This window comes from Macrotis lagotis, chromosome 5 (genome assembly GCF_037893015.1).
Source record: "Macrotis lagotis isolate mMagLag1 chromosome 5, bilby.v1.9.chrom.fasta, whole genome shotgun sequence".
In the NCBI taxonomy this organism is placed as follows: Eukaryota; Metazoa; Chordata; class Mammalia; order Peramelemorphia; family Peramelidae; genus Macrotis; species Macrotis lagotis.
Genome location: NC_133662.1, coordinates 175,633,671 through 175,660,711, shown reverse-complemented (window position 1 = coordinate 175,660,711; position 27,041 = coordinate 175,633,671). Strand labels below are relative to the sequence as shown.

The 27,041-nt window shown below is 38.7% G+C and overlaps 1 protein-coding gene across 2 annotated transcripts in view; it reads left to right on the top strand.

Moving 5' to 3' along the window:
- Window positions 1-27,041, top strand: part of RSPH3 (radial spoke head 3) — a 120,950-nt gene that overhangs the window by 16,080 nt on the left and 77,829 nt on the right. Inside the window, exon 1 of one of the 2 annotated variants that reach the window (XM_074187949.1) lies at window positions 14,731-15,021. The exons of the other annotated variant lie outside the window; for it this stretch is intronic. Within the exon in view, the coding sequence (XP_074044050.1) occupies window positions 14,906-15,021 (116 nt within the window). The 5' untranslated portion in view covers window positions 14,731-14,905. Of the gene's footprint in view, window positions 1-14,730; window positions 15,022-27,041 lie in introns of those variants that run through there. 2 annotated transcript variants of the gene reach the window in all.

Sequence of the window (27,041 nt, the reverse complement as noted above, 5' to 3'; positions counted from 1 at the left end):
TGCAGTAAATTAGCCTTAGGCTGAAAAAATGAGCAAACAAAAGAAAAAGAAGAATCTGACCATAGAAAATTACTTTGGTCCCATGGAAAATCAAAACTTATACTCAGATGACAACAAAATCAAAGCTTCCATATCCAAAACCTCCAAGAGAAAATGAAAATGAGCTAAGACTATGGATGAACTCAAAAAAGACTTTGAAAAGCAATTATTGGAGGCAGAGGAAAAATTGGGAGGAGAAATGAGAGTGATGCAGAAAAATCATGAAAACCAAATCAACAGCTTGATGAAAGAGATACAGAAAAATACTGAAGAAAATAATATATTAAAAACCAGTTTAGGCCAAATGAAAAAAGCAAAATAAAAGGAAATGAGGAGAAGAATGCCTTAAAAAGCAGAATTGGACAGATGGAAAGGAAGATTAAAAAGCTCTCTGAAGAAAATAATTCCTTCAATTGAAGAATGGAACTAAAGGAAGCTGGTGACTTTGCAAGAAATCAGGAAGAAATAAAACTCTTCCAAAAAAACCCAAAAATTAGAAGAAAATGTGAAATATCTCATTTGCAAAACAACCAACCTAGAAAACAGATCCAGGAGAAATAATTTAAAAATAATTGGGCTATGGGGTGGCTAGGTGGCTCAGTGGCACCAGCCCTGGAGTCAGGAGTACCTGAGTTCAAATCTGACCTCAGACACTTAATTACCTAGCTGTGTGGCCTCAGGTAAGCCGCTTAATCCCATTGCCTTGCAAAAAAACTAAAAAAAAAAAAATTATGGGGCTACCTGAAAATCAGGACCAGGAAAAGAGTCCAGACTTCATTTTCCAAGAAATAATACAAGAAAATTTCCCTGAGATCCTAGAAGCAGATGGTAACATAGAAATTGAGGGAATTCACCAATCATCTCCTGAAAGAGATCCCAAAAGAAAAACTTCTAGGAATATTATAGCCAAATTCCAAAATTCCCTAGTCAAAGAGAAAATACTAAAAGCTTCCAGAAACAAACAATTCAACTACTGTGGCTCTATAGTCAGGATTACACAGGATCTAGCAGCATCTACATTAAGGGCTTGTAGGGATTGGAATAGGATATTCTGGAAGGCAAAAGATCTTGGTTTACAACCGAGAATCAACTAACCAGCAAAACTGAACATCCTCTTTCAGGGGAAAAGATGGACTTACAATGAAACAGGGGACTTTCAAACTTTCCTATTGAGACAACCAGAGCTGAACAGAAAGTTTGATCTTCAAGTACAGGACTCTGGTGAACCAGAGAGGAGGTGGACAAGAAGGACTAACTATGAGGAACTTAATGATATTGAACTGTTTGTATTCCTGCATGGGAAGAAGATACTGAAAACTCATATGAACTTTCTCATTTGTAAAAGTTTTAGAAGGAGCATATATAGACAGGACACAGGAAGGAGTGGAATATAATGGTATAATATAGTAAGAAGATGGAGTCAATGGGTGATAAAGGGAAATACTGGGAGGAAGAGAAAGGAGAGGAAGAAGAGCTAAGATATTTCACATAAGAGTCAAGAAAAAGCTTCTTAATGGAGTGAAATGGGGGAAGGCAAGGGGAAATGAGTGAGCCTTCATTCTCATCAGAAATGGCTCAGAGAGGAAATAACACATACTTAATAGGGTATAGAAAGCAATCTTACCCTAGGAAAAAATGAGAAGAAAGGGATGGGATAAGGGGGAATGGGAGGAGGGAATGGGGGAATAGGTGATAGAAGAGAGGGAAGAGTGTGGGAAAGGGCCCTCAGATACAACACACTTTTGGACAGGGACAGGATGAAAGGAGAGAGAGAATAGAATAAATGAGAATGGGGAGGAATAAAGTGGAAAGAAATACAGCTTGTAATAGCAACTGTGAGAAAAATGTTGAAGCAACTTCTCTGGTGGACTTATAATAAAGAAGGCAACTCACCCCAGAGACAGAGCTATTGGAATTTGAACATAGACTGAAATACATTTTTTCTCTCTCTCTCTCTCACTACTCTTGAGGTTTCTCATCTTCTTGGGGGGGGGGGGCATGTCTAGGTTTACTCTTATAACAAAATTATTGTAATAATATAAAATAAATAAACCAAAAAAATAAATGACTGAAAGAAGTTGAGCTTATTAACAATGAAAGCAATCTTTATGTATATGATATTTTAAGTTTGTTTTCTATATCAATTTTACATTTTCTTAAGGTTAATAGTAAATTGATGCTGTTATTTTGTAGTTTTGTTTTCCTAAGGAAAACATAATTAATTGAATGAACTATGTACAATCACTATTGTTTCTCCTGAGTTTATATGCTTCTTTGAACCATGCAACCAGCTTTAAGATACTAACTAACATTCCCGTGGTAAAAACTACTAAAAATGGCACACATCGTATTATTTAATGAGAATGAATTAAATACTATCCAAAAAAATTACAAATTCAAGTCCCTTCATTAAATGAAAATATCACTTTATAATCATCTAGTGACTTTTTTAACATTATAGAATCCCATGGTATGAGAAAGGGATTATGATCCACCCTGGTGGAGGAAGAGTATACATGAGATCCAGCAAAGTATCAAAGGATTAACAAGTCATTTAATCATGTTTACCATCAACTAAAATCTTCATAATTAGGCATTTGGACAATTTTCTTTCTTTTTTTTTCTTCCAAATTCAAAAGCAGTACCCAAATTACAAGATGGCCTCAAAACAATGGGTAGTTATTTCCTAAGGATTTCCTTAGATATTCCCTGGGATTCCTGAAGTTAATTTGATTTTTAAACTAGCTAACTGAGCTACCGTATAAAATTAATAAAATCTCATGACCATACATCTGAAACATCTCAAGATTCCGCTCAAAATTTGCTCCTTCTGCAGGAATCCTCTCCTAGTCCCCCTGCTACAGCCTTCCTTCTGTCTTGCATGCACTTCATTAGTTTCATATTGTTTCTTCAATTAAGTTCTTTGAGGATCAAGGAGTCTTTTTGTCTTTTTTTTTGGTATCCTTAGCCCTTATGTGTTTGGCACATTAATAACCCCTTAAGAAAAGCTATTAGGGTCAACAACATGTACACACAAAAGGAAAACAAAATAAATACAAAGTGATGTTGCAAGAGGGAAGGCATTAACTGTAGATACCTGCTTGTCTGCCATGCCTGCCCTCCAATTAATGCTATATTCAATCGGTAGACCCTTCTTCCTCAAAAAATACTTTTTCATTATGTCATTTGAGAAGTTTCAATCGTTTTCAAAAGATATAGAATGGTTTTCCTACGGATAAACTTTTGAAACCAGTTCCTTGATTTATCCTTGAAAGACCTACCCAGGTGATTTCATATCTGCTCCTTGCAATTTCATTGATTGTATTTCAGTTCCAAAATGGATATCTGTTTCTTTCCCACAACTGCTTTGTTTTCAGCTAGGTGACTCTGTACATCCCAGGCAAGTCACTTAACTTCGCATTGCTAAGGGCAATTTTCTAAAATTGTAAATTACCAGAGTGGCTTATCTACTTTGATAGGAATACTTTCTCTAGGATATCCCTAAATTGATGAAATAATAGGCCCCCAATTGTTTACATTTATGGTTCCCTTCCCACCCCCCAGCACTGGTAAATGCTTTAGAACCTGGGGATCCCTTAGGAATTCCTTAGCACATAGGAGACATTTAAAAATTTTACTGTGTGTCCCTCCCTCCCTCCCCACCTTCCCTTCCCTTCCATGTCTATAGCAGAGTTCAGCAGTATAGATACTCAAGACTGAAATTTTAAGTTGGATGCTAGGGCTGTTGTGAGGTTCAAATAACAAGTCTGCTACTGTTGGATTTAAGCAACAGTAAATGTGTGTGTCACTGTGCCAGTAAATGTTGAACAGTCCTTCAGTGGAAAAAAATGTGAAAATATACACTTTTAAGTTTAATTTCCATCATTAACACTTTCTGGTCTAAATAATCAGCAAAACAATAAAAATAAGGAAGCCCTGTTTTAAAACAATTGCTGATTTCTGAGGGGTAAATGCACACCCTGAAAATTTCGAGCTAGTTCAGCACACCCAAGGCTGGATAATTGCTTTTAGCCCCACTGCTTGAAGGTTCTTTTGCTAAGGGGAAGAACTTCCTGTTTTATTATTTATGTTTTATAGACCCTTAAAAAAAATAAAAACCCTGAATACTCAGCCCTGGTAAAGTCTTTTTTGTGCTTCAAAGAAAAAAGTAAATAAAAATGTGAACTCAAATACAGTGGCACAAAATGGATATCTTATCCATATGGCATGGTGAGAATATTATTTCCTTATTTCCTGAGACTACTCTTTCCTTCCATTTTTAATGCTACCAAAAAGAGGAACACAGCATATCCATAAAGAAAGGGTAGCTGAGTAACTCATAGGAAGAGTGTCAAAATAGCTTTATCTTGCTCATCACTGAAAGCATCAGTTGTTCTCACTCAAATCCTTTGGCTAGATCACTTCACATTTTAAGATATGAAAAACATTAGGTGTTTATTTCCCATACTGGAAATTTCCATCAATTGACTTTTACATTTTAATTTATGTTTTAAAAAAATTAATGCATGTTGAACACTTCTTAGGAACACTGTTACCTCTCTAAAATTTTCACATTCTGACTTCCAGTTATGTTCTGACTAGAAAGTATCTGAGCCCTGACTTCCACTAGAGTGAGTCACTGAGGAAATATTCAGAATGACTTGAAAGGGCTGTTAAAATCACACATACAAAATATATGGGTTAAATAAATTGGGTAGTTAGGTCTGGTGGCATATACCAATAATCCCAGCTAAAAAAAGATGAAGGCTAGTAGATCTCTTGAGCTCAAGAGTCCTGAGAAGCAACTGGGCTCCGCCTGTTTGGAGACCAAAAGTTTGGTATGAATATAGTGAGCCCCAGGGGTAGGGGAGATCAACAGGTTGCCTAAGTGTCAATGGCCCAGTGTGGAACAGAGCAGGTCAAAGTTCCCATGCCAGTCAGAGTGAGATCAGGTTAAGGAATGGCCTCTGAACTTCAAGTCTGGGGAAGAGAGGAAGACTTGAACTTAGGGAGATAGACAGATGGAAGAAAAAGTAAATAAACAGATAAATATATTGTGGAACATTAACAGAATAAAATCATGACTGAACAACTGAGACCAACAAGGATGAGAAAACCAAAAAATCTAGAAAGAAGTTTATGAAACAATACAAAGGGGGAAAAAAGCAGAACCAGAATAAGAGAGCACACAATGACTGAATCTGAAAGAGGAAAAAATGAATGACAAGGAATTGACAAAGAATCCAGATGAGGAACTAAAAGAAAATGAATGAAAAATTGTTAGAATGCTTTATTTGTTTAGATTAATTGAAACATAGTCACTAAACAAGCTTAGGTGGTGGTTCAACATCAAATATTTATTAAAACATTTGTTTTTTCAAAGAAGATATTCATTGGAAAGCACCTCTGATTTTAATTCCCTCTCTAGGAAATGGAAACACACACACACACACACACACACACACACACACATACACGCACACGCACACGCACACGCACACACACAAACACACATCTATTTAAACTCACTCCATGAATATGAATTCTTGTAGGTTACTTTTTAAAATCTTCTTGGTTTACCATCACGTTAGCTAGTTTCAGTTGCCACATTTTTTTTTTAAAAAAATGGTATTTAAAACATTTAAGTCTTCTTTGGGATCCAAAGCTTTAGGCTGTTGGAAATCACACAGATTGCTCCAAATCCCACATTCTTTCTACTGTGTGACAATGGTCATACCATTGGCCTCAAGATGCTCAAAACTAAGGCAAATGGGACAGGGAATGAAGTCAGAAGAAATCTTAGCAGTCATCTATTCTAACTTTCTCACTTCTCAGATGATGAAACTACATTTCTCTTTAAGTAACAAACCCAAGTCTGTATGTGCAATTTATGAAAGGGCCATTCCTTCTGCCTGGCTCTGTGGGAACGTACTCACTGGTGAAAAGGGCTTCTCAGGGAACAGTTTGACTCTGCCTATGCAGAATAAACTTTGCATTATTGATCCCACGCAAGCCACTTGGAGTATTTGGGCTTTCATTACTTCATTTTTAAAATGAAAGAATTTGACTAGATAATCTTTCAGATCTCTTCCAATTCCAAAATCCCATGATTCTATCCTGTGCCTGGGCCTCCCTTTACTCTAAAGACTATACTCCCCAAATTCTCCAGTCAACCTTAGAAGTTAAAATATAATACATGGACTAGAGACATTTGTGTAACTTAAAATTGAAATGAGGCAGTTTGGTATATTAATCAGTCAATTCATCAATCACTCAGCATTCATTAAGCACTTACTCTGCGCTAGGCCTTTTGCTAAGTAGACCCTAGAGATCACAAAGACAAAAACACACTTTTTTTTTTTTGCTTACACAAGTAGCTTACATTCTTTTGGAAATAGGATAATGAAAAGAACAGGTGATTTAAAGTTAGATGATCTAGAAGATCCTGGCTCTATTATTGATTTACTATGTGACTTTGCCACTTAATCTCAAAGGATTTTTGTTTCTTCATCAATAAGAAGGGATAATGAAGTGGTACATTTAATACAATGCTGCACCTGAAGGCAGGAAGAGACCTTCACTCCAGTGTTGAGTACATCCCAATGTATAGTACAGGATACAATAAATCATTATCATCTAGTCTCTCCTGTGCTCCATTAGCTTGTATACATTATAATAAAGCCATAGAAGTCTATAAACCTATATAAATGAGATGGTACAAAATCTAGTATAAGGGCAAAAGCATAATCTAGGAGTCAAGGTTCAAGTTCCAGACTTCTTACTTACTTACTGGCCATATAAACTAGTCCTGTAGATTCTCAGAATCTCAAGTAAATCAATCATCGGCAAAATAGGGATGATAACAATGCTTGCACTGAGAGGTAGCCTGTAGTTAAAGATAAAAATACTCATGAAACTTATCTACTGAGATGTGGATAATGTTACTAACTTTCTTTCAGGTAATGGATTGTTAATTCAGGATGGGGGGGGTAGAGTGGGAAGGGAAAGGTCAGAAAGGAGTATATCCTTGAATACAATCTGTTTGAGTTTTTTAATCTGTTATGAGGGTTGTATAAAATTTTTAGGGTAAAGTGGTTGCCTTGGCATGGTGAAGAAAGTTAAGAGAGACATATATGGAGCTGGAAAGGAATGTTAGAGGAGAGATGTTAACAATTCAATTTTTTAAATTTGAGAAATGAATGGCTATGAAATTAGGAAATATGTGTGTACGTATGTACAGGCAAGCCATTTTGGATAAATGTTTGGTGGGATAAGTTCTGGGGTCAGAAAGCCTGGATTTTCCTCCTGGTTCTACTTCTGACTTTCAAGGCTTCATTGTAGGGACTCTCTTAGTCTCCATTCAGGGACAGCTCCATCCCAACTTTTGGTTTTTATGTGTTGTCCTTGCCCAGCAGAATTTTCTTTTTGTTTCTATTTGTATCCCTGGCAAATGGCTAACACTCAGTAATCACCTATTAACTTGATTTTACTTAAAATCCTGATTCTTCCATTTATTAATCCTCATTCCATTCATTAAATTCACAATCTAGAACAAATCACTTAACTAACCTGGGATTATTTCTTCATCTATTGGATTTATTTTGGGGAAAGTATTTTGTATACTCTACAAGTATAACTTAATTTCTATCTGCCTATTTCCTCAGCTATAAAATGAGGATAACAGCACTTACCTCCCAGGGTTGCTTTGAAGCTCGAGATAATATTTGTAAAGTTTTAAGAGAGTACTTGGCAGATTGTCAAAACTTAATAAATGCTTTTTCCCATTACATGAGTAAGTCATTATTAGGCAATAGACTTCCTGGAAAACTACAGAAATCTATACGTTATAAATCAAACTATTTTAAATTCAAGGAAGTTCCTATTCCAAGAAATTTTAAAATTAATTCTTCTCCAAAGTTAAATAAAATCCAGCATTCTCTGTTTTGTAATTCCTGACTTTCATACATAACTTTCTCAGAGTGATGAATGTCTACCTATACTTTTTAAAGCTGCCTTTCCTGTACATTCTGAATAATAATAACAGAGACACCAAAAGAATGCAAAATGCAATATTCTTTTTTTTAGGTTTTTTTTTTTTTTTTGCAAGGCAATGGGCTTAAGTGGTTTGTCCAAGGCCACACAGCTAGGTAATTATTAAGTGTCTGAGGCTGGATTTAAACTCAAGTACTCCTGACTCCAGGGCCAGTGCTCTGTCCACTGCACCAGCTAGCCACCCCAAAATGCAATATTCTTATAAATCATAGAAACAAACGCCAAATTAAAAAAATACTCTCCAGACTATTCCACAGGATTTACACTTTTTTTAGGAAGGAAATAAGCATTTATTAAGAGCTTGATATGTACCAGATGCTGTGCTATTTACATAATATATAGACTGATAATAATTTGTAGTTTATTTTGTAACCTTCCTGTCCAGCTCCTTATCCTTGTTTTGTGTTGGACTTTGTTATTATAACCATGCCCCCAGCTCCCATTGCTTTTGTTATATAAAAACACAGTGATTCTGATAAATTGTGATAATTTTTTGTAAATTTATATATTTCTGCACATAATTTCATTGTCAAAAGTTTAAACAATGTATTGCCTATACTTCCAGTCTTGTTTTCTCACCTTCTTGCTAAACTAGTGATCTAAATTACATTACAATTAGAAATTGCATCAATATCCTATATTGTCCAAAAAAATGAACTCATGGAGTCATAGATGTTAGAGCTGGAAGGGACCTCAAAAGCCATCTATTCCAACCTTCTTGTTTTGTATATGAAGAAAATAAGGCCTGAGAAGGTTAAATGATTTGTCTAGGGACAGTCAGATTTTAAAGGTCAGAGATAGGATTTGAACCCAGGTCTTCTCCAGACAGTGGGTATGACCTTTCAGTTTCAAGGCTAGCTATGTCTTGTGGAAAAACAACAAAATAATATGGGTAAAAATGAAACACCAAAGTAAAAGTATTTTTTCCCAGTAGATTACTGAATATTTTTACTCTGCACATAGGAACCACTAAGGATCTGGTCTGTGGGCCTGTTGGGGCTACATCACAAGTATATGGCTCTGCACATCAACACTGGGGGTGGGGATGAGAACAGATCATTCTAGCCTAGTCACAAGATGATAAGGTCTTCCCACAAAGGACCAAAAGTTCAGGTACAGTCTCTGATAAGACAGTTCTAATGAAGCAATGAGAACAACACAGAATGGTGGAAGAGAGAAGGGTGTTAATTAGCATAGGCTCCCCATCCCCAAAACAAAACTGGTCTACTGGTCTACTACTTGGTGCTGCCCATTCTTTGGACAAGGATTTCTACAGAGGTGACTGGAGCTTACTTGGTCTGAGGGTTCCTGAAGTTCCTTCCAGTGAATTTAGCCTTGCTGCCCAGCTCTTCCTCAATTCTGAGAAGTTGGTTTATACTTGGCTAAATGCTCAGATAAGCAGGGGCACCAGTCTTGATATGCCCAGTGCAGAGACCCACCACCAGGTCTGCAATGAAGGTGCATTACTCCTCACCCATTGGACTGGACCTGGAGAGATTCAGTCACTGAGTCAATCTAGTTCACTTTGAGCAGGAGGCAGTTGCAGGCTTTTTCACACACAGCCTTTTCAATGCACTTAGGATTGGTTACTATGAAATCATCTCCAACCACCTGGATGCCTGCAAGCTTCCCAATCATCCTGGTCAAAGGGATCTTCAATAGATACCACTGGATAGCCCATGATGAATGTAGAGGTCCCCAAACTCAGCAGGTGAGATGTATTTGTGGGAATCTCAGGTGTCTTGATGTCCAAATCATATTTCCCAGACCTAAAGAATTCAGAAGCAGCAACATTCATGCTAATCACAACTTTGTCTGTATAGCCAGACTTGCCAGTCACTTCTTTTAGTAGCTCCAGAGCTTCTTTATTCTCCAGGATATTAGGAGCAAGGCCATCTTCATATCCTACATTGGTGGCATCCTGTCCACATTTATTCTTAATCACATTCTTCAGGTTATGGTCGATCTCAACTGCAATGACCATGGCCTCCTTGAAGTTTGCTGCTCCAGCAGGGAAGATCATGAATTCCTGCACTGCTGGCTTGTTACCAGCATGGGAGCCACCACTGATCACACTGCAGGATGACTTCTTCATTGCCTGCAAGATCAGTAATATGGCAGAACAAGGGACACCTTTCTCAGCAGCCCTGGCCTTACAAACAGCCAGAGACACTCCAAATATGGCATTTGCACAAAATTTAGATTGATTCTCAGAGCCATCCATCTCTATCATCAATTTGCCAATCTTCTCCTGCTTCACAACATTCAGTTTCTTGCTAATCAAGGTTGGGGCGCAACCGTTTTGAGACACCTTTCCCCATATAGTGGGTCTTATCATTGTCTCAGAGCTCCAGGGCTTCATGGATGACAGTAAGAAGCCCCACTGGGCACAGCAGCTTAGAAGAGACCTTTTGAAGTACAGAGATCAACTTCAAGAGTGGAGTTTCCATGACAATCAAAAGATCTCTCTTGCACAGAGCTTCAAAGTCAACATGTTGAGTTTCTGGATGGGGATTTATCCACTGGGTTCAGAGAACAGAGGTAGTAAGCCAAAGTAAAAGTCTTAATTACCTTCTGTTTTCCTTTTGTGGCAACAGTAAAAGATTATCCTTTTCTTTCAATTTTCCATACACAAAGGGAAAAATTAACCATATTGATGGTTTTCTAGAATATGTGTGAGACCATCTCACCCAGTGAATTAGTTATCTTTTGGGTTGTCTAGTAACCAACAGTCCCTTCTGTTTTCACCATTACTGTTATCTCTGGACCAAGGGCAGAGGCAGAAGCTTCTCTGAATAATAATCACTCCATATCTTTCTTTTCCATTCAGATCTGCCACCATGGATTTAGTCAGAGATCTACCAAGTCCCCTTGCATTCATTTTCAAGTCTATGGCAGATCATTGAGGGTATTGGTCTTCAGTCAACATTGATGATTCTCAAGATTAATGAACCCTCCACACATGTTTAAGTTTAGTCCAGATGTTGGTCACTTCATCCTCCAACCTTTAAGGTTCTTCTAATAGAGAGTGTGAATGATCAATTCTCTGTTAGGGCAAAGTTCCATTGGAACAAGGCAAGCCCAATGTCACTGGTTCTGATGATGATGATGATTTTTGTCCTTAGTTCTTGAAGAAGACCATGACATCAGAGAGATGATGCACATGAATTGGATTTGACGTGGGGGGGGGGTACTGTGCTAGGACTCCAGCCTCACTTTCTCCTCCAGAGCTCTCAGGGTCCAGTGGCCAGATATGAATCAGGATGACTGGTGATAGCCCTAGATGTGAGGCAATCAGGGTTAAGTGACTTGCCCAAGGTCACATAGCTAGTAAGTGGCAAGTGTCCGAGGCTAGATTTAAACTCAGAATCTTCTGACTCCAGTACTGGTGCTCTATCATTGCACTACCTACTATATTATACTAAGGATAGCTCACATCAACTCTCATTGTTCCTATATAGTCCCAGCTCCAAATGGAGAAAACCACCTGCCTTGTACTATTCCATTTGATAGTAGCAGGAGTAATTTTTCTTTTTTAGCCTTTATCTGTTTCTTCATTAGTATGGGGATTGCTTATAGGAATGTAAGTAAACTCACTCTACCACATAAATTCTTATTTTAAAGAGTTGTCTGGGATATTAAGAGTATGATTAACAGTTTAGTTCACAAGAGCTGTCTAAGGATAAAGATTGGTGGTTTTGCTGGAATTGCCTGGTGAGGAAACTCCATCTACCAATGCAGATTGGCACTTTCTCTGTAGCTTCTTGTCTTAAAGAGATGCCTAGGACACTGAGGAATATATCTGAGACAGGACTTGAATGAAAGTCTTTTAACTCTGGTTCTATCCATCACATCATGGTACTTCCCCACAAAGACAGTATATGTCAGAAATGGGACTTGAACCAAAGCCTTCTTGACTTTAAGAACGTTGTTCTAGTAGCAGTAACAGTAAATAATAAAACCTAAATATTTGTTGAGTTATCCAATTGGCATATTACTAGAAAGAGAAATATCAATCAATTTTTAAAAAATAAAATATGTCAACTGCCCTAGAAACTGATTCCTTAAAGTGAAAATCTTTAAAATATAATTACATTTGTATAATGCATGCATATTGTGTGAGAAATGGATGTAATTTGCCTAATATGTTTCCTGTATTTGGATTTTCCCCACAATGATTTTCTAAAAACAAGGTTTAACTATTAGCAAAAGCTCCTAAAGAATTAGTGACACCTTGTGGCAAGAGCTTATGAACTCATGCCTCATAGTCATTGGTTATAATGTTCTAGTATTTACTGATACATTCAATCCAGTCCAATCCAATCCAATCCAATCCAATCCAATCCAATCCAATCCAATCCAATCCAATCCAAACCAGCCCAAAGGAAAAACCAGCATTTATTTTGTACTTATTATATACAAGACAATATTTTGGCATAATAGAGAGGAATATCTTGCAGACTTGGCTTTCACAGAAATTTCAGTCTTAGGAAAGGAACAATAATTGCATAAATAACTCTGACCCAAAGAAGAATTAAATAAGAGGAAAGGAAAGCCAAAGCAAAACACTAAGACAAATATAAAGAGGGTAAGATAGTTTTCATAGGAGGTCAGAGAAGGCTGTGGAGAAAAGTTGTGTCTGTTGGGCCTTAAATGGGTCATGAAGAGGTTATGTTGTTGTGAAGGGCTAGGAGTGTAAAAAAAGGCACAGTAATGTGAAAGGAGAGATGAAAAATAGGAACCAAAAGTAGAGCAGTTGGACCAGAAAGGCACGCTGGAATATAGTTGAAGAAGGTCTTCAATTTATACATATATTTTTGAGGGGTGGGTTGTGAGGCAATGAAGTTAAGTGACTTGTTCAAGGTCCCATAGCTAGGAGGTATTAAGTATCTAAGGCTCAGATCCTCCTAACTGCAGGACTAGTATTTTATCCACCAGGACACCTAGCTGCCCCTCTGCTGTATTTTTAAACAAGAAACAAGAATTTTTTAAAAGCTTACCATGTACCAGATGCTTTGCTACTTAAATAATATGCAGAATGATTATAATTCATAATAATTTTGATAAATCAGTTTTTTCTAAATTGATATATTTTTTCAAATAATTTCCTTGCCAAAAATTTAAAGAAATAATTTATTATCTATATTTCTAGCCTTGTCTCCTCACCCTCTTGCTATACCCCAGTGCTGTTAAAAGGACATTATCATCAGAAGTTTCATCAACATCCAATAATGTCCAAAAAATGAACTCATAGGATCTTGATGAGGGGCTTCGATTCAATAAATATTTATCAACCTCCTTTACATTCAAGATAGATGAACTCATTTTCCAAACCAACTCATACTTCCAATCCAACCAATACCAATACATGTTCAGGGTAACTAGTGTAGCTTAATAAATGTTGGTTGAATCGAAGATCCTTTCCATAATCCTGTGTATTCATTTTCCAATCCAACCAATACTTATTAAATGCCCTATGTTCATGATATCTAGAGAAATTTAATAAGTATTGGTTGAATTGACGATCTCTCTAAGTTCCAATGAGTTCATTTTCCAATCCAACCAACACTTATTAAATGTCCTATGTTCTGGGGTGGCTAGGTGGCGCAGTGGATAGAGAACGGGCCCTGGAGTTAGGAGTACCTGAGTTCAAATATGGCCTCAGACACTTAATAATTACCTAGCCGCGTGGCCTTGGGCAAGCCACTTAACCCCATTGCCTTGAAAAATCTAAAAAAAAATGTCCTATGTTCAAGATATCTAGTAATGTTAGTTGAATTGAAGGTGTTCTCCAAGTTCCAATGAGCTCATTTTGCAACCCAATACTTATTAAATATCCCATGTTCAAGATATCTAGATTTAATAAATGTTGGTTGAATTGAAGGTCCTCTCTAAGTTCCAATGAGTTCATTTCCCAATCCAACCAACACTTATTAAATATGCCATGTTCAAGATATCTAGGTTTAATAAATATTGGTGGAATTGAAGATACTCTCCAAGTTCCAATGAGCTCATTTTTCAATCAATCAACAGTTATTAAACGCCTCATATTCAAGATATCTAGGGGGCCAGCTAGGTGGCACAGTGACAAGAGTACCAGCCCTAAAGTCAGGAGGTTGTGAGTTCAAATTCGACCTCAGACACCTACTAATTACCTAGCTGTATGACCTTAGGCAAGTCATTTAACCCCATTACCTTGCAAAAACCTAAAAAAAAATAAATCTAGGGAGTTTCACAAATGTTGGTTGAACTGAAGGTCTTCTCCATGGTCCAATGAGTTCGTTTTCCAATTCACCCCACATTTATTAAACACCACTAAGTACTTTGAACATTATTTAATAAATGTGAGTTGAATTATAAATGCAAAGGACATGCATGGAAATAAAAGACAAAAATTGAAGCCCCTGATGTCAAGTTGTGTTGGAGAGACAGTGGCCAGGCGGGGAGCAAGCCAACGAGCACGTGGTCACCCCCGCTTACTACGCTTGCGCAGACGCCGGAGGCGCGGCGTGGAGGCCGGAGAGGTGGTGAGCGGAGTCGTCCGGAAGTGACGTTTGGACGCCCCGCCCCGCTGCCCGGACTTCCGGGGGCGCTTACCCAGGAGACGCCGGGGAAGCCCGAACTCTCCGTTGCCGGGCAACCATGCCGCTCGCCTCCAGCGAGCATTGTGCGGCGTCCGCAGGTCCGGACCGCCTTCCCGGGCCGCTCCCCGCTCCTCCCGGCCCAGGCTCCCAGGCCGCCGAGCTGCTGCTCGCGGCACCGGTCGCCCCTCGCGGGGCCCCCCAGCGCGACAGCTCTCTCCCGGTGTGCGGCCATGACCTCCACCATGGCCGGCTCCAGCCCCAGGCCCGCCGGCACCTACACCTTCTCCAGCCGGCCCCGGGCCTTGCCCTGCCAGCACCGCCGCTACCGGGACAGCTTCGGGTCGCCGTGAGTAGCCCCCCCGAACCCCGCTCCTCCGCGTCCGCCCCGGCCCGGGGCCGGCCCCGAGAGGCGGACCGGCCCGGCCCCGAGAGGCGGACCGGCCCGGCCCGGAGCGGGCCCCGAGAGGCGGACCGGCCCGGCCCGGAGAGGCGGACCTGCCCGGCCCCGACAGGCGGACCTGCCCGGCCCGGAGCGGGCCCCGAGAGGCGGACCGGCCCGGCCCCGACAGGCGGACCTGCCCGGCCCCGAGAGGCGGACCGGCCCGGCCCGGAGAGGCGGACCTGCCCGGCGGGGAGCTCAGGAAGCGGGCAGCAGCGCGCCCTGCGCAGGTTCAAGGCCGGGCCGGCGGGGCCAGTCTGCCAGCGCTGCGCCCGCTTACACTTGCTAGTTAGGCACAGGGGCCATGCCATGAAGCCTGTTAACAGGCTGGTGGATCCAGTGCACCCTTTCTCAGAATTTTGTTTTTTTAGCTTTTCGCAAGGCAAATGAGGTTAAGTGACTTGCCCAAGGCCACACAGCTAGGTTATTATTAAATGTCTGAGACTGGATTTGAACTCGGGTACTCCTGACTCCAGGGCCGGTGGTGCCACCCAGCCGCCCCCCAATTTTTTTTTAAATTCATAAAAGACGTAGGATTGTTGAAGAAACTAATTGTTTTAAGACATGGTTATCAAAATATTTTTAAAAACCAAGGCCACAGATCCCCCCCCCAAGTTAAGAACTCATGTTTTTTTCCTTTTTTTTAATTTTCTTTTTAATTTATGAAACAAAATAAACTTTTCTACAACATAGTATAATAAAAAAATGATTGCACACAAAATTCCAAATCTATTATCTGTAATTTGCTAGAATTCCTGTTTTATGATTTTCAATTACAGCAAAAAGTGCTGACATGCAAGAGTAAATTTCCCATATTCATGCAATTACCTTTCCATTGCCTGTAAGATATGCCACAGACCTCGATCTCAAATGGCATATTATCTAATGAGAAGAAACAACAATGTTTACAAATTATTATAATACCAAAGTAAGGGCAAAGATTTAAAGAAGTAGAGATTTATTTTCCCCAATGTAATTTGGAGTAAGCTTGAAGGAAGGAAGTCAGTTATGCAGCAAGAGAGCAACTTAGTACCTACATTAAGGAGACTACTAGGTAGGTGTCAGACTAGGCCCCGGAGATAGAAAGACAAAAATAAAAACAGTCCCTAACCTCAAGGAGTTTACAATCAATGGGGGAAACTAAGTACATGTAAATAAATGCAAAAGTCAGTCAAATATCATTCATTAAGTGTATCCTAGAGGCCATACTGTTAAGTCCCTCCTCCATTTCCAGTGTTCTTGTACCATGTACTCACTGATACATAATGTTTGATTAAGTGACACTGGGTCCCCCCATCCCACCTCAGTGCATGCACAAGACAGTCCCTCTCTGCACAGTCTAATCTTATAGGCAGTTAACCATGCCAACAATTCACCTCCCTGACATTCTCAAAAGCCTCAAATAAAATTCTACCTTAAATGGGAAGCCTTCCCTAACCCCTCTAAATTCCAGGGCCTTTCCTTTTTTTTTTTTTATTTCCTATTTATCCTTTAAATAGCTTGCTTTCTATGTATTTGCTTGTATGTCATCTCCCCTGTTAGAGTGTAAGTTGCTTGAGGGCAAGGACTGTCTTTTCTCTCTTTTTTGGATACCCAGCACTTAGCACAGGGCCTGGCACATAGTAGATGTTTAATTCATGTTTGTTGATGTTGAGTCACAAGTGCAACTTTTTGTGAACCCATTTGGGTTTTTTTGGCAAAGATACTGGAGTGGCTTGTCATTTTTGAAATGAGGAAACTGAGGCAAACAGGGTTAAGCCCAGGGTCCCACAGCTAGAAAATGTCTGAGGCAGGATTTGAACACATGAAGATCTGTCTTCCTGAATTCAAGCCCAGAACCTAGCTAGCTGCCCCTTAATTAATGTTAATTAATTGCTTGTTCTTAAGAAGTGAACATGCAAACAAAGTGGGCAAACAAAATATGCACATGATCAACAGAGGGAAGGCTGCAGTAAAGAGAATGGAAGAAGGCTTCTTGTAGAAAGTGAGACTTAAGCTGAGACTAAAAAAAAAACCCAGAGAAGTAAAGAACAGAGATGACGAGACAGAAAGCTACAAGAAAGGACAGCCAGTGAAAATGCCAAGGGTGGAGAGACTGTATTGTTCAAGGCATAGCAAGGAGGTCAGTGCCACTGGATCAAAGTAGGTGAAGAGGAGAAAGGTGAAATTGAAAGAATTCTGGAAAGATGGGAGAGGGTTGGTTATGGGCAGCATTCCTGGAAGTAATAGAGAACCACTGGAATTTATTAAGAGGGATGATATGCCCAGACCGTGTTTGAGGAAGTCAGTTTGACAGCTAAGTGGAGGATGAATTGGAATGGGGGAAAGATTTGGGTCAAATATAATGAAGTCAGAAAGGAGTATAGGATTAGGAGCAGAATTTGACTTTAGACATTGTTGAGATGCTTGTCAAAAAAAACAGCCAAGTGGAATTTCTTGACTTAGCTAGTTTTGAGAGTTGCTAATGTTTTGGAAACACTTCTTCTTTTCTTCTTTTTTTTTTTTTAATTTTTATTAAAGACATTATTTGAGTTTTACAATTTCCCAGCCCCCCAATCTTACATCCCTCCCCCCACCCCACCCCCACGGAAAGCAATCTGTCAGTCTTTACTTTGTTTCCATGTTGTACCTTGATCCAAATTGGGTGTGATGAGAGAGAAATCATATCCTTAGAGAAGAGACAAGAATTCTAAGAGATAACAAGATCAGACAATAAGATATCTGGTTTTTTTTTCTAAATTAAAGGGAATAGTCCTTGAACTCTGTTCAAACTCCACAGCTCCTTATCTGGATACAGATGGCACTCTCCTTTGCAGACAGCCCCAAATTGTTCCCAATTGTTGCACTGATGGAATGAGCAAGTACATCAAGGTTGAACATCGCCCCCATGTTGCTGTTAGGGTGTACAGTGTTTTTCTGGTTCTGCTCATCTCACTCAGCATCAGTTCATGCAAATCCCTCCAGGCTTCCCTAAAATCCCATCCCTCCTGGTTTCTAATAGAACAATAGTGTTCCATGACATACATAGGCCACAGTTTGCTAAGCCATTCCCCAATTGAAGGACATTTACTTGATTTCCAATTCTTTGCCAACACAAACAGGGCTGCTATGAATATTTTTGTACAAGTAATGTTTTTACCCTTTTTCATAATCCCTTCAGGGTATAGACCCAGTAGTGGTATTGCTGGGTCAAAGGGTATGCACATTTTTGTTAGCCTTTGGGCGTAGTTCCAAATAGCTCTCCAGGAAGGTTGGATGAGTTCACAGCTCCACCAACAGTGTAATAGTGTCCCAGATTTCCCACATCCCTTCCAACAATGATCATTATCCTTTCTGGTCATATTGGCCAATCTGAGAGGTGTGAAGTGGTACCTCAGAGAAGCTTTAATTTGCATTTCTCTAATAATGATTTAGAGCATTTTTTCATATGGCTATGAATTGCTTTGATCTCATCTATAAATTACCTTTGCATATCCTTTGACCATTTGTCAATTGGGGAATGGCTTTTTGTTTTAAAAATATGACTCAGTTCTCTGTATATTTTAGAAATGAGTCCTTTGTCAGAATCATTAGTTGTAAAGATTGTTTCCCAATTTACTACATTTCTTTTGATCTTAGTTACATTGGTTTTATCTGTGCAAAAGCTTTTTAATTTAATGTAATTGAAATCATCTAATTGGTTTTTGGTGATGTTCTCCAACTCTTCCTTAGTCATAAACTGCTCCCCTTTCCATAGATCTGTCAGGTAAACTAGTCCTTGATCTTCTAATTGGCTTATAGTATTGTTTTTTATGTCTTAAATCCTGTAACCATTTGGATCTTATCTTGGTAAAGGTTGTTAGGTGTTGGTCTAATCCTCCATACTAACTTCCAATTATCCCAGCAGTTTTTATCAAAGAGGGAGTTTTTATCCCAATGGCTGGACTCTTTGGTTTTATTGAACAGCAGATTACTATAATCATCTCCTGCTTTTATGGAAACACTTCTTAGGTGAAATAACCTTTTTGTGATATGAATAGAATCTTTCTTATAAGTATAGATATTTCTATCTAGGCTTTCTTAAGGTGAGGCACATTGTTTAGAAAGGTTTATTTGTCTAGCCTAGTGTTTCTACTCTTTGAAATAAGCATCAAGATGTCTTTGGAATTTAGATTGTGAATTGAAAGCACTCTAAAGGTTATCTAATCTAGCCTCACTTTGTTGGGGAGGAAATCAAAGCCCATTGATGGTGAGAAAGCTGCTGAGTACATCAGAATTCAATATTTTGGCCCTGAGAAAAGAACACTCATGAGACCTGGGACCTTAACCTAGGTATGACTCCTCACTCTCTAAACCTTCCGCTTCAGAAAATAGGTTATCCATGGTCAAGTCTTTTCAAGTCTACCTTGGTTACATCTCTCACATGTACCCCTTCTTTCCTCTCACACTAATTTCATTACTCCATGCCAGAACTACTGCAGCCGTCTGCTGCTTAATAGATCTCCTAACCTGAGCATCTTCCCACTCTGGCCTCTGTTCTTCTGCCAGATTGATCTTCCAGTGTCACTGGATCAAAGTATGTGAAAAAAGGAAGAAGGTGAAGGAAGACTGGAAAGGTAGAGGGACAAGTTGATTATGAAGTGCAAACAGACAGGTTCTATTTGATGCTAGAAGTAGAAGAGAACCACTGGTATTTACCTGACACCCCTCCTGTTCAGTAAATTCCAGTAACTCTATTAACTCCAAGAACATATGCAAAATCCTCAATTTGGCTTTTAAAGTCCTTCATCCCGGCAGCTAGGTGGCGTAGTGGATAAAGCACTGGCCCTGGAGTCAGGAGTACCTGGGTTCAAATCTGGCCTCAGACACTTAACCTAGCTGTGTGGCCTTGGGCAAGCCACTTGACCCTGTTTGCCTTGCAAAAGCCTAAAATAAAATAAAATAAAATAAAGTCCTTCATCATCTTGCCCTTGCTGCTTTTCTAGTTTGCTCATACTTGATTCCCCTATAAATTACAAGGCAGCTGGCTAATATAATGGGTTGGAGTGCAGGGTCAGCAGTGAAGGTCAAACCCTAACTGAGACACTGGCCTGTTTTATCCAGGGCAAGTCACTTAACCTCTGGCTGCCTCAATTCCCTTATCTGTAAAATAGGAATAAGAACAGCACCTTCCTCCCAGTGCTGTTGTGAGGGTCAAATGACATATTTGTAAAAGACATATTACAAGTGTGTAATAAGTGTTTATCTACTGACTAACTTGTGAGCAGGGACTGCTTTTTTTTTTAATTTTTTTTTAAATTTAAGGCAATGGGGTTAAGTGACTTGCCCAAGATCACACAGCTAGTTAATTATTAAGTGTCTGAGGTCAGATTTGAACTCAGGTACTCTTAACTCCAGGGCCAGTGCTCTATCCATTGTGCCACCTAGCTGCCCCATTGTTTTAATAGACCTTACCTCAATACCTGGACTTACTTGGCGCTGATTAATGTTTGTTGACTGGACTCCTTAGAATAATGTTTTTGAATTTGTAAAGTAAAATATATAGAATTACAAAAGAAACTAATTATATTGAAATACAAAGATCAGAATTTTAAAAAAATTAAGAATTCCTGCTCTGAGTATGAAGTTTGAATTCTAAATAATCTGGTGGGTTTTTTAAAAATAAAAATAGATATTTGAATATTCAGAGCTAGAATTGTACCCAAATGTAGTTCACCATTCAACCAACAAGCATTTATTAAGCTCATAATGTATTCCAAGACACTATTTTAGGCACTGTAGTAGGTGAAAAGGTTATTAATAAAGCCATAATTGAAACTGTTCCTGTCCTTAAGGAGTTTGGATTCCAGAGGGCAGACACTGCTCCTTGACAGAAGGGACTATTTGATGTTTGCCTTTGCATTTCCAACTCTTAATCCCAGGCTCAGCAAATTGTAGTGGCTTAATCAATATGGTTCATTTTATCTTTTTTTTTTTATATTTTATTTAAGGCAGTGGGGTTAAGTAACTTGCCAACTTGCCTAAGGTCATACAGCTAAGCAATTATTAAGTGTCTGAGGTTGAATTTGAACTCAGGTCTTCCTGTCTCCAGAGCTGGTGCTGTATCCACTGAGCCACCTAGCTGCCCTTAATCAATATACTTTTGAAGGAGATGTGGTATGAGTAAAGTCAAGGCCCCTTTGCTGTCCCATAATGCAGAGGGGCCTCATTTCTGAGCAGTAAAGCTCAAGCAATGCTAGAGATTGTCAGAGGCAGCAGTGAAGACTCCCTGACTGCGGTCACCCTGCCTCTGCCAAGCCTCCGGGAAATAGACTTGTCATATGTGAGCAGGAGCAAAAAGGGAAAAAAGCACCAGTATGATTGAGTTGAAAAGTATGTGAAGAGGAGTTATTTATGATGAGTCTGGAAAGGTTAGTTGAATTGGGGGTTGTAAAGAGCTTCTAAGTGGAGGAGTTTTATGGTTGATTCTAGAGGTCACAAGGGAGTTGGTGGAGTTTGAGTGATATCAGACCTGTATGGTATAGAAAGATGAATTGGAAAGGCTGGAGGCTTGAGGTAGGGAGACCAATTAGAAGACTAATGTGGTAATCCAGTGATGAGGGCCTGATGACTCTGAATGGAGATAATAAAATGTGGCTAAACTCCTCAAAAAAAAAATGGTCTATTTTGCCTTCACTTTTGCCTTCACTTCCTCTCTTCTCTCTCTTTTAAACCCTACACAGTCAGGTTTCCAACTTAATCATTCAACTGAAACTGCTCTACAAAAATTACCAATGATCTCTCTTTAAAAATGCATATATATCTATATCTATCTATCTATCTATATATATATGTATACATATACATATATATATATATATATACATATCTCCTACTACATGTAAAGATAGTTTTCAACAATCATTTTTTTTGGTAAGGTCTTGAGTTCCACATTTTTCTCCCTTTGCCATCCTCTCCCCTAGACAGAGAGTAATCCAGTATAGATTATACAAGAATAACATGTTAAGCATATTTCCTTATTAATCACATTGTGAAAGAAAAGTCAAACAAAAAAGGGGAAACCATTAAAGAAAAAACAAAACAAATTTTAACAATTGAAAATAGTATGTTTTGGTCTGCATTCAAGATTCCATAGTTCCTTCTGTCGATGTGGATGGTATTTTCCATCACAAGTCATTTAGAATTGTCTTTGATTATTGTACTGCTGAGAAGAGCAAATCCATCATATCTGAGAGGTGTGAGGTGGTACCTCATTTGTTTTAATTTTTGTTTCTGTAACCAATAATGATTTAGAGAATTTTTTCATGACTGTAGATGCTTTGATTTCTTCATCTGAGAACTGCCTGTTCATACCTTTTGACTCCAATTTATCAATTGGGGAATGACATGCATTCTTATAAATTTGACTCAGTTCTATATATATTTCAGAAATGAGTCTTTTATCAGAAACCCTAGCTGTAGAAATTATTTCCTAATTTAATGAATTCCTTTCAGTCTAGGTTGAATTGGTTTTTATGTGTGCAAAACCTTTTTAATTTAATGTAATTAAAATTACATTTTATAATGATCTTCATCTCTTGCTTGGTCATAGACTCCTCCCCTCTTCATCAATCTGATAGATACCTTTGTTCTCCTAATTGATTTACTCTATCACCCTTTATGCCTAAATCTGTGCCTATACCTTATCTTGGTGTAAGGTGTGAAATTTTGGTCTATACCTGTTTTCTACCAAACTTTTTCCCCAATTTTCCCCAGCAATTTTTGTTAAAGAGTGAATTCTTATCCCAGAAGCTGGAGACTTTGGGTATATCAAAAAGTAGATTGCTATTCAGTGATCTCTTAATTACCAATCTGATGTCCTTTTCTCAAACCTCATTCTTCTTGAACTATATCCTTTGATACTGTTGATCATTCCCTTCTCTTGAGTACTGTCTCCTTTCCTTTCTAAGCTTACAAGACTGTTGTCTTCTGGTTTTCTTCCTACTTGTTTGACTGCTCTTCCTCAGTCTCTTTTGCTGGATCTTCCTCCCAATTTGCTCCTACTCCTAACACTTGGTGATCTCATCCATTCCATAGTTCAAATGATCATCTCTAAACAGATGACTGCCAGATTAGTATACTAGCCCTAATCTCACCTAAGTTCCCATCACCAATTGCTTATAGTTTAAACTGAAGATCTTGTAGATATATCACACTTAATAATACCAAAGAAGACTGATTATCTTTCCTCCCAACTCTTTTTCCCAGTTTCCTTTATTGCCCATGGCACCTCTGTGGTGTAATCATAGAGGTACAAATTTATGATTTATAGGTAGCAAATGCAGGTACAAATTTATAATTTATAGGTAGCAAATTTATAGGAATACATATCATTCCCCAATTGATAAATAAATTGGAGTCAAAAGATTTGAACAGGGGGTGGCTAGGTGACGCAATGGATAAAGCGCCAGCCCTGGAGTTGGGAGTACCTGGGTTCAAATCTGGTCTCAGACACTTAATAATTACCTAGCTGTGTGGCCTTGTGCAAACCACTTAACCCCATTTGCCTTGCAAAAACCTAAAAAAAAAAAATTAAAAAAATTGAACAGGCAGTTCTCAGATGAGAAAATCAAAGTTCTCACTTGTACTCATCTCTTACATCTATCCTGTTACTAAATCCCTACCTTGGCAACATCGCTGATGTTTATACCTCTCTTCTTAGCCACCCCTGATGCAAAGCTATTATAATAATCTGCTTGTTGGTCTCCTTGCCCCAAGTCTATCCTCAATCACCAAAGTAATTTTTCTAAAGCAAAGAAGTGGCTCCCTGATGTCTCCAGTATCAAATATAAAACCCTTCCTTTGGCCTTCAAAGATCTTAACCATCTGGTCCCTTCTGACATGTCTAGTCTTTTTATACTTTACTATTATTTACTTCAATTCAGTAACATGGCCTACTTGTTCCTCTTCCATGAATCTCTGTCTCCCTGCTCTAAACCTTTTCAGTGGCTGTCCCTTTCCTTTTCACCTCCACTTTGTTATCCTTGGCTTTTTTTTTTACAGATCAAATCCTGCCCTCTGCAAGAGGCCTTTCCCAGCCATTCCCTCCCACCCACATCCCATGATTTCCTTCTCAGGAAATCCTCCTAAATTCACACTGTATACATTTTGTATGTATGTAGTTGTTTGCATTGTTACCTTTTCTATTAAAATTTGAGCTACTTCAGGGCAGAGACTATTTTTGCCTTTCCTTATTATCTGCATGAAATTGGCACTAAGTAAGCATTTAATATATGCCTGTGACTTATAAAGTTGTCTACAAAACTTGGCAATTGATGGGATGAGAGCAAGTTGCAGGGGGTAAAAAGAAAGGTTGAAAATAACTATTGCAAGGTCTAGGTGACCGGAAAAAGATGATGGTGCCCTTGACAGAAGTAAAAAGTTGAGAAATTCATACAGAGAAATGAAAATGAAAAAAAATTTGCAAATGGGTGATTCTGTATTTTTCCATTCCCAGCATATAACTGAATACCTTCTTACCCTATGGGGAAAATATCTAATATTTAGAACAATCAATAACAAGAGTTTTTGAGTTTTGTTTTTTTGTTTTTGTTTTGAGATTGTTTCCCTTCATGGTAGAATTTAAGCATGTTCTCCATGTGGGTAATGTAGCAGTATAGCTTTTGAAATGATGTGACATTTTTGGTACATATTCCATACAGATTATGTCTTCAAACAGGTTGACTAGATAGATTTCTGTAAGTCTACAATTTAAAAATCTGAAGTTTTGGGGGGTGGCTAGGTGGCGCAGTGGATAGAGCACCAGCCCTGGAGTCAGGAGTACCTTAGTTCAAATCCAGCCTCAGACACTTAATAATTACCTAGCTGTGTGGCCTTGGGCAAGCCACTTAACCCATTGCCTTGCAAAAATCTAAAATAAAAAATAAAAAAAAAATATGAAGTTTTGAAGTCTTGAGCAATTTCATGCCCGATAAGCTAGAAGGGAAGTTTTCACAGCAAGTTGTCTTCTACTTATAAGTAGGCAACAGCATATTATTAAAGAAAACCTGAGTAGAAACAGGTAAAAGATAATATCAAAAAATTATGTAACTAGAAGCAGATGGGCCTGTTGTGACCTTTTGCTTCATTGGTAACCACATAATGTCAAGATAAAGTTCCATAGATAACTATGGAAGATGACCAAGAAGGTATGGATACTTTCTGAGTGCTATATCACTGATGGATGATTTTTGAGCGTTTTGCTTAGTGTGAACCATATTCCATAAAATTCCTGATAAACTACTTCTTTCATCATGGTTTCTTAGTATGAGAATCATCCTGAAGAGTAAGGGTATAATAATGATCTCTTCCAGATTTTAGATTGCGCATATTTAGAACTGGAAAGGACCTTGTGACCTACTCTTCATGACCCCTCTGGGGGTTTCTTGTCAAAGATACTAGAATGGTTTGTTATTTCCTTCTCCAACTCATTTTATAGATGAGAAACTGAGGCAAACAGGGTTAAATGACCCGTCTAGGGTCACACCACTAGTAATTGTCTGAGGCCATATTGTCATATTTGAACTCAGGAAAATGAGTGTTCCTGACTCCAGGTCCAACACTCTACCCACTATGCCACCTGCCTGCCCCAGATGGGCCTTTAGAGATCATTTAATCCAACCTCCTGATTAGATTAAGTTCTTTATCCAAGGTTACACATGAGGAAGTGGCAAAATTGGAATTTAAGTTAACTTCTGATCCAATCAAGAATTCTCTCTACTCTCTCATGACTTTTGGTTTGCATCTTTCACATTTGCATATGCCTTCTTTTACTGGATTGTGAGTTCAGAGACTCAAACCTTTTTCCTTCATTATATCTCTCCCAGCCCTGTGCACTTTACTCTGTTGGTGGGGGTACTTATGTTCTTTTCAAGTTGTTGATGTTGTTCAGTGGCTGTCATTTTGATCACTCTCCTCTCTTCCTGACCTTTTTTATCTGGTTTTTCCCCTGTCCTTCAATCCTTTCTTCCATTCAAATAGAGGAACTGAATTTTAGTCCGATTTAAGTGCTTTGAGGGACTCAGTCTCCTTATTTGTGAGCTAGTTCTAAAGATAGTTGTGTTACCTATTTCACAGGACTATTGTAAGGTTGATGTTTTGTAAGCTATAAAGTACTGCATAAATATTATTACTATTATTCTTCTTTTTAAAGGAGAATCACCCTTGAAATGCACTTGAAGTTGTAGTCTTCAGGGTGGATTTCTTTTGGATGTGATCATTCCATTGCTAGCCATCCTCTCTTCTTATTATTTCTTTGCTGTTTCTTTGCTTAATACATAGATGGTATAAAGGTGAAGAGTCCAAACTTAAGCTACTTTTGTTGACCTCAAGACTATGTAACAGGAAAAAAAAAACCCTGTGTCTTATTCTTTAGCTTTCAATTATAAATACTCTCAAGATTATTTCATTTGAATTTCATGCCAGATCCCATGTTTTGCACAGGTTCATGGATATCGAGTCTAAAGGGGAACTTAGAGGTTCTCCCTCATTTTACAAATTGGCAAAATGTGTCCCAGGGAGATTGAGTAGGTCCAAGTCTGACCTCTGTTCTTACCTTAGAGTCTTATTTTTCCAACAAGTGATAACATGAAATAAAGGTCTCCAAGGGAGAACAAATGAATCTCACAGAGACAGCTGTGGAGAGATGCATGATAAGTATAAGCAGGTTACAAGTTGTCAGCAAGGAACCTCAAAGCAATGTCTGGTGACAAGGCTGGGATGGGGATGAGGAATGGCAGATCACAGATGAACAGCCAGTGTATCCACTGGTACCCTTGCAATGTCTGAAGAAATCGAGGAAGGCCTTAGATGTATTGTGAGATGAACCATATGTTGTGAACTCATAGCAGGACCTGAGCAAGAGTCACATAGCATACACATGAGGCATAGTTGTTGGAGTTCATTGTTGG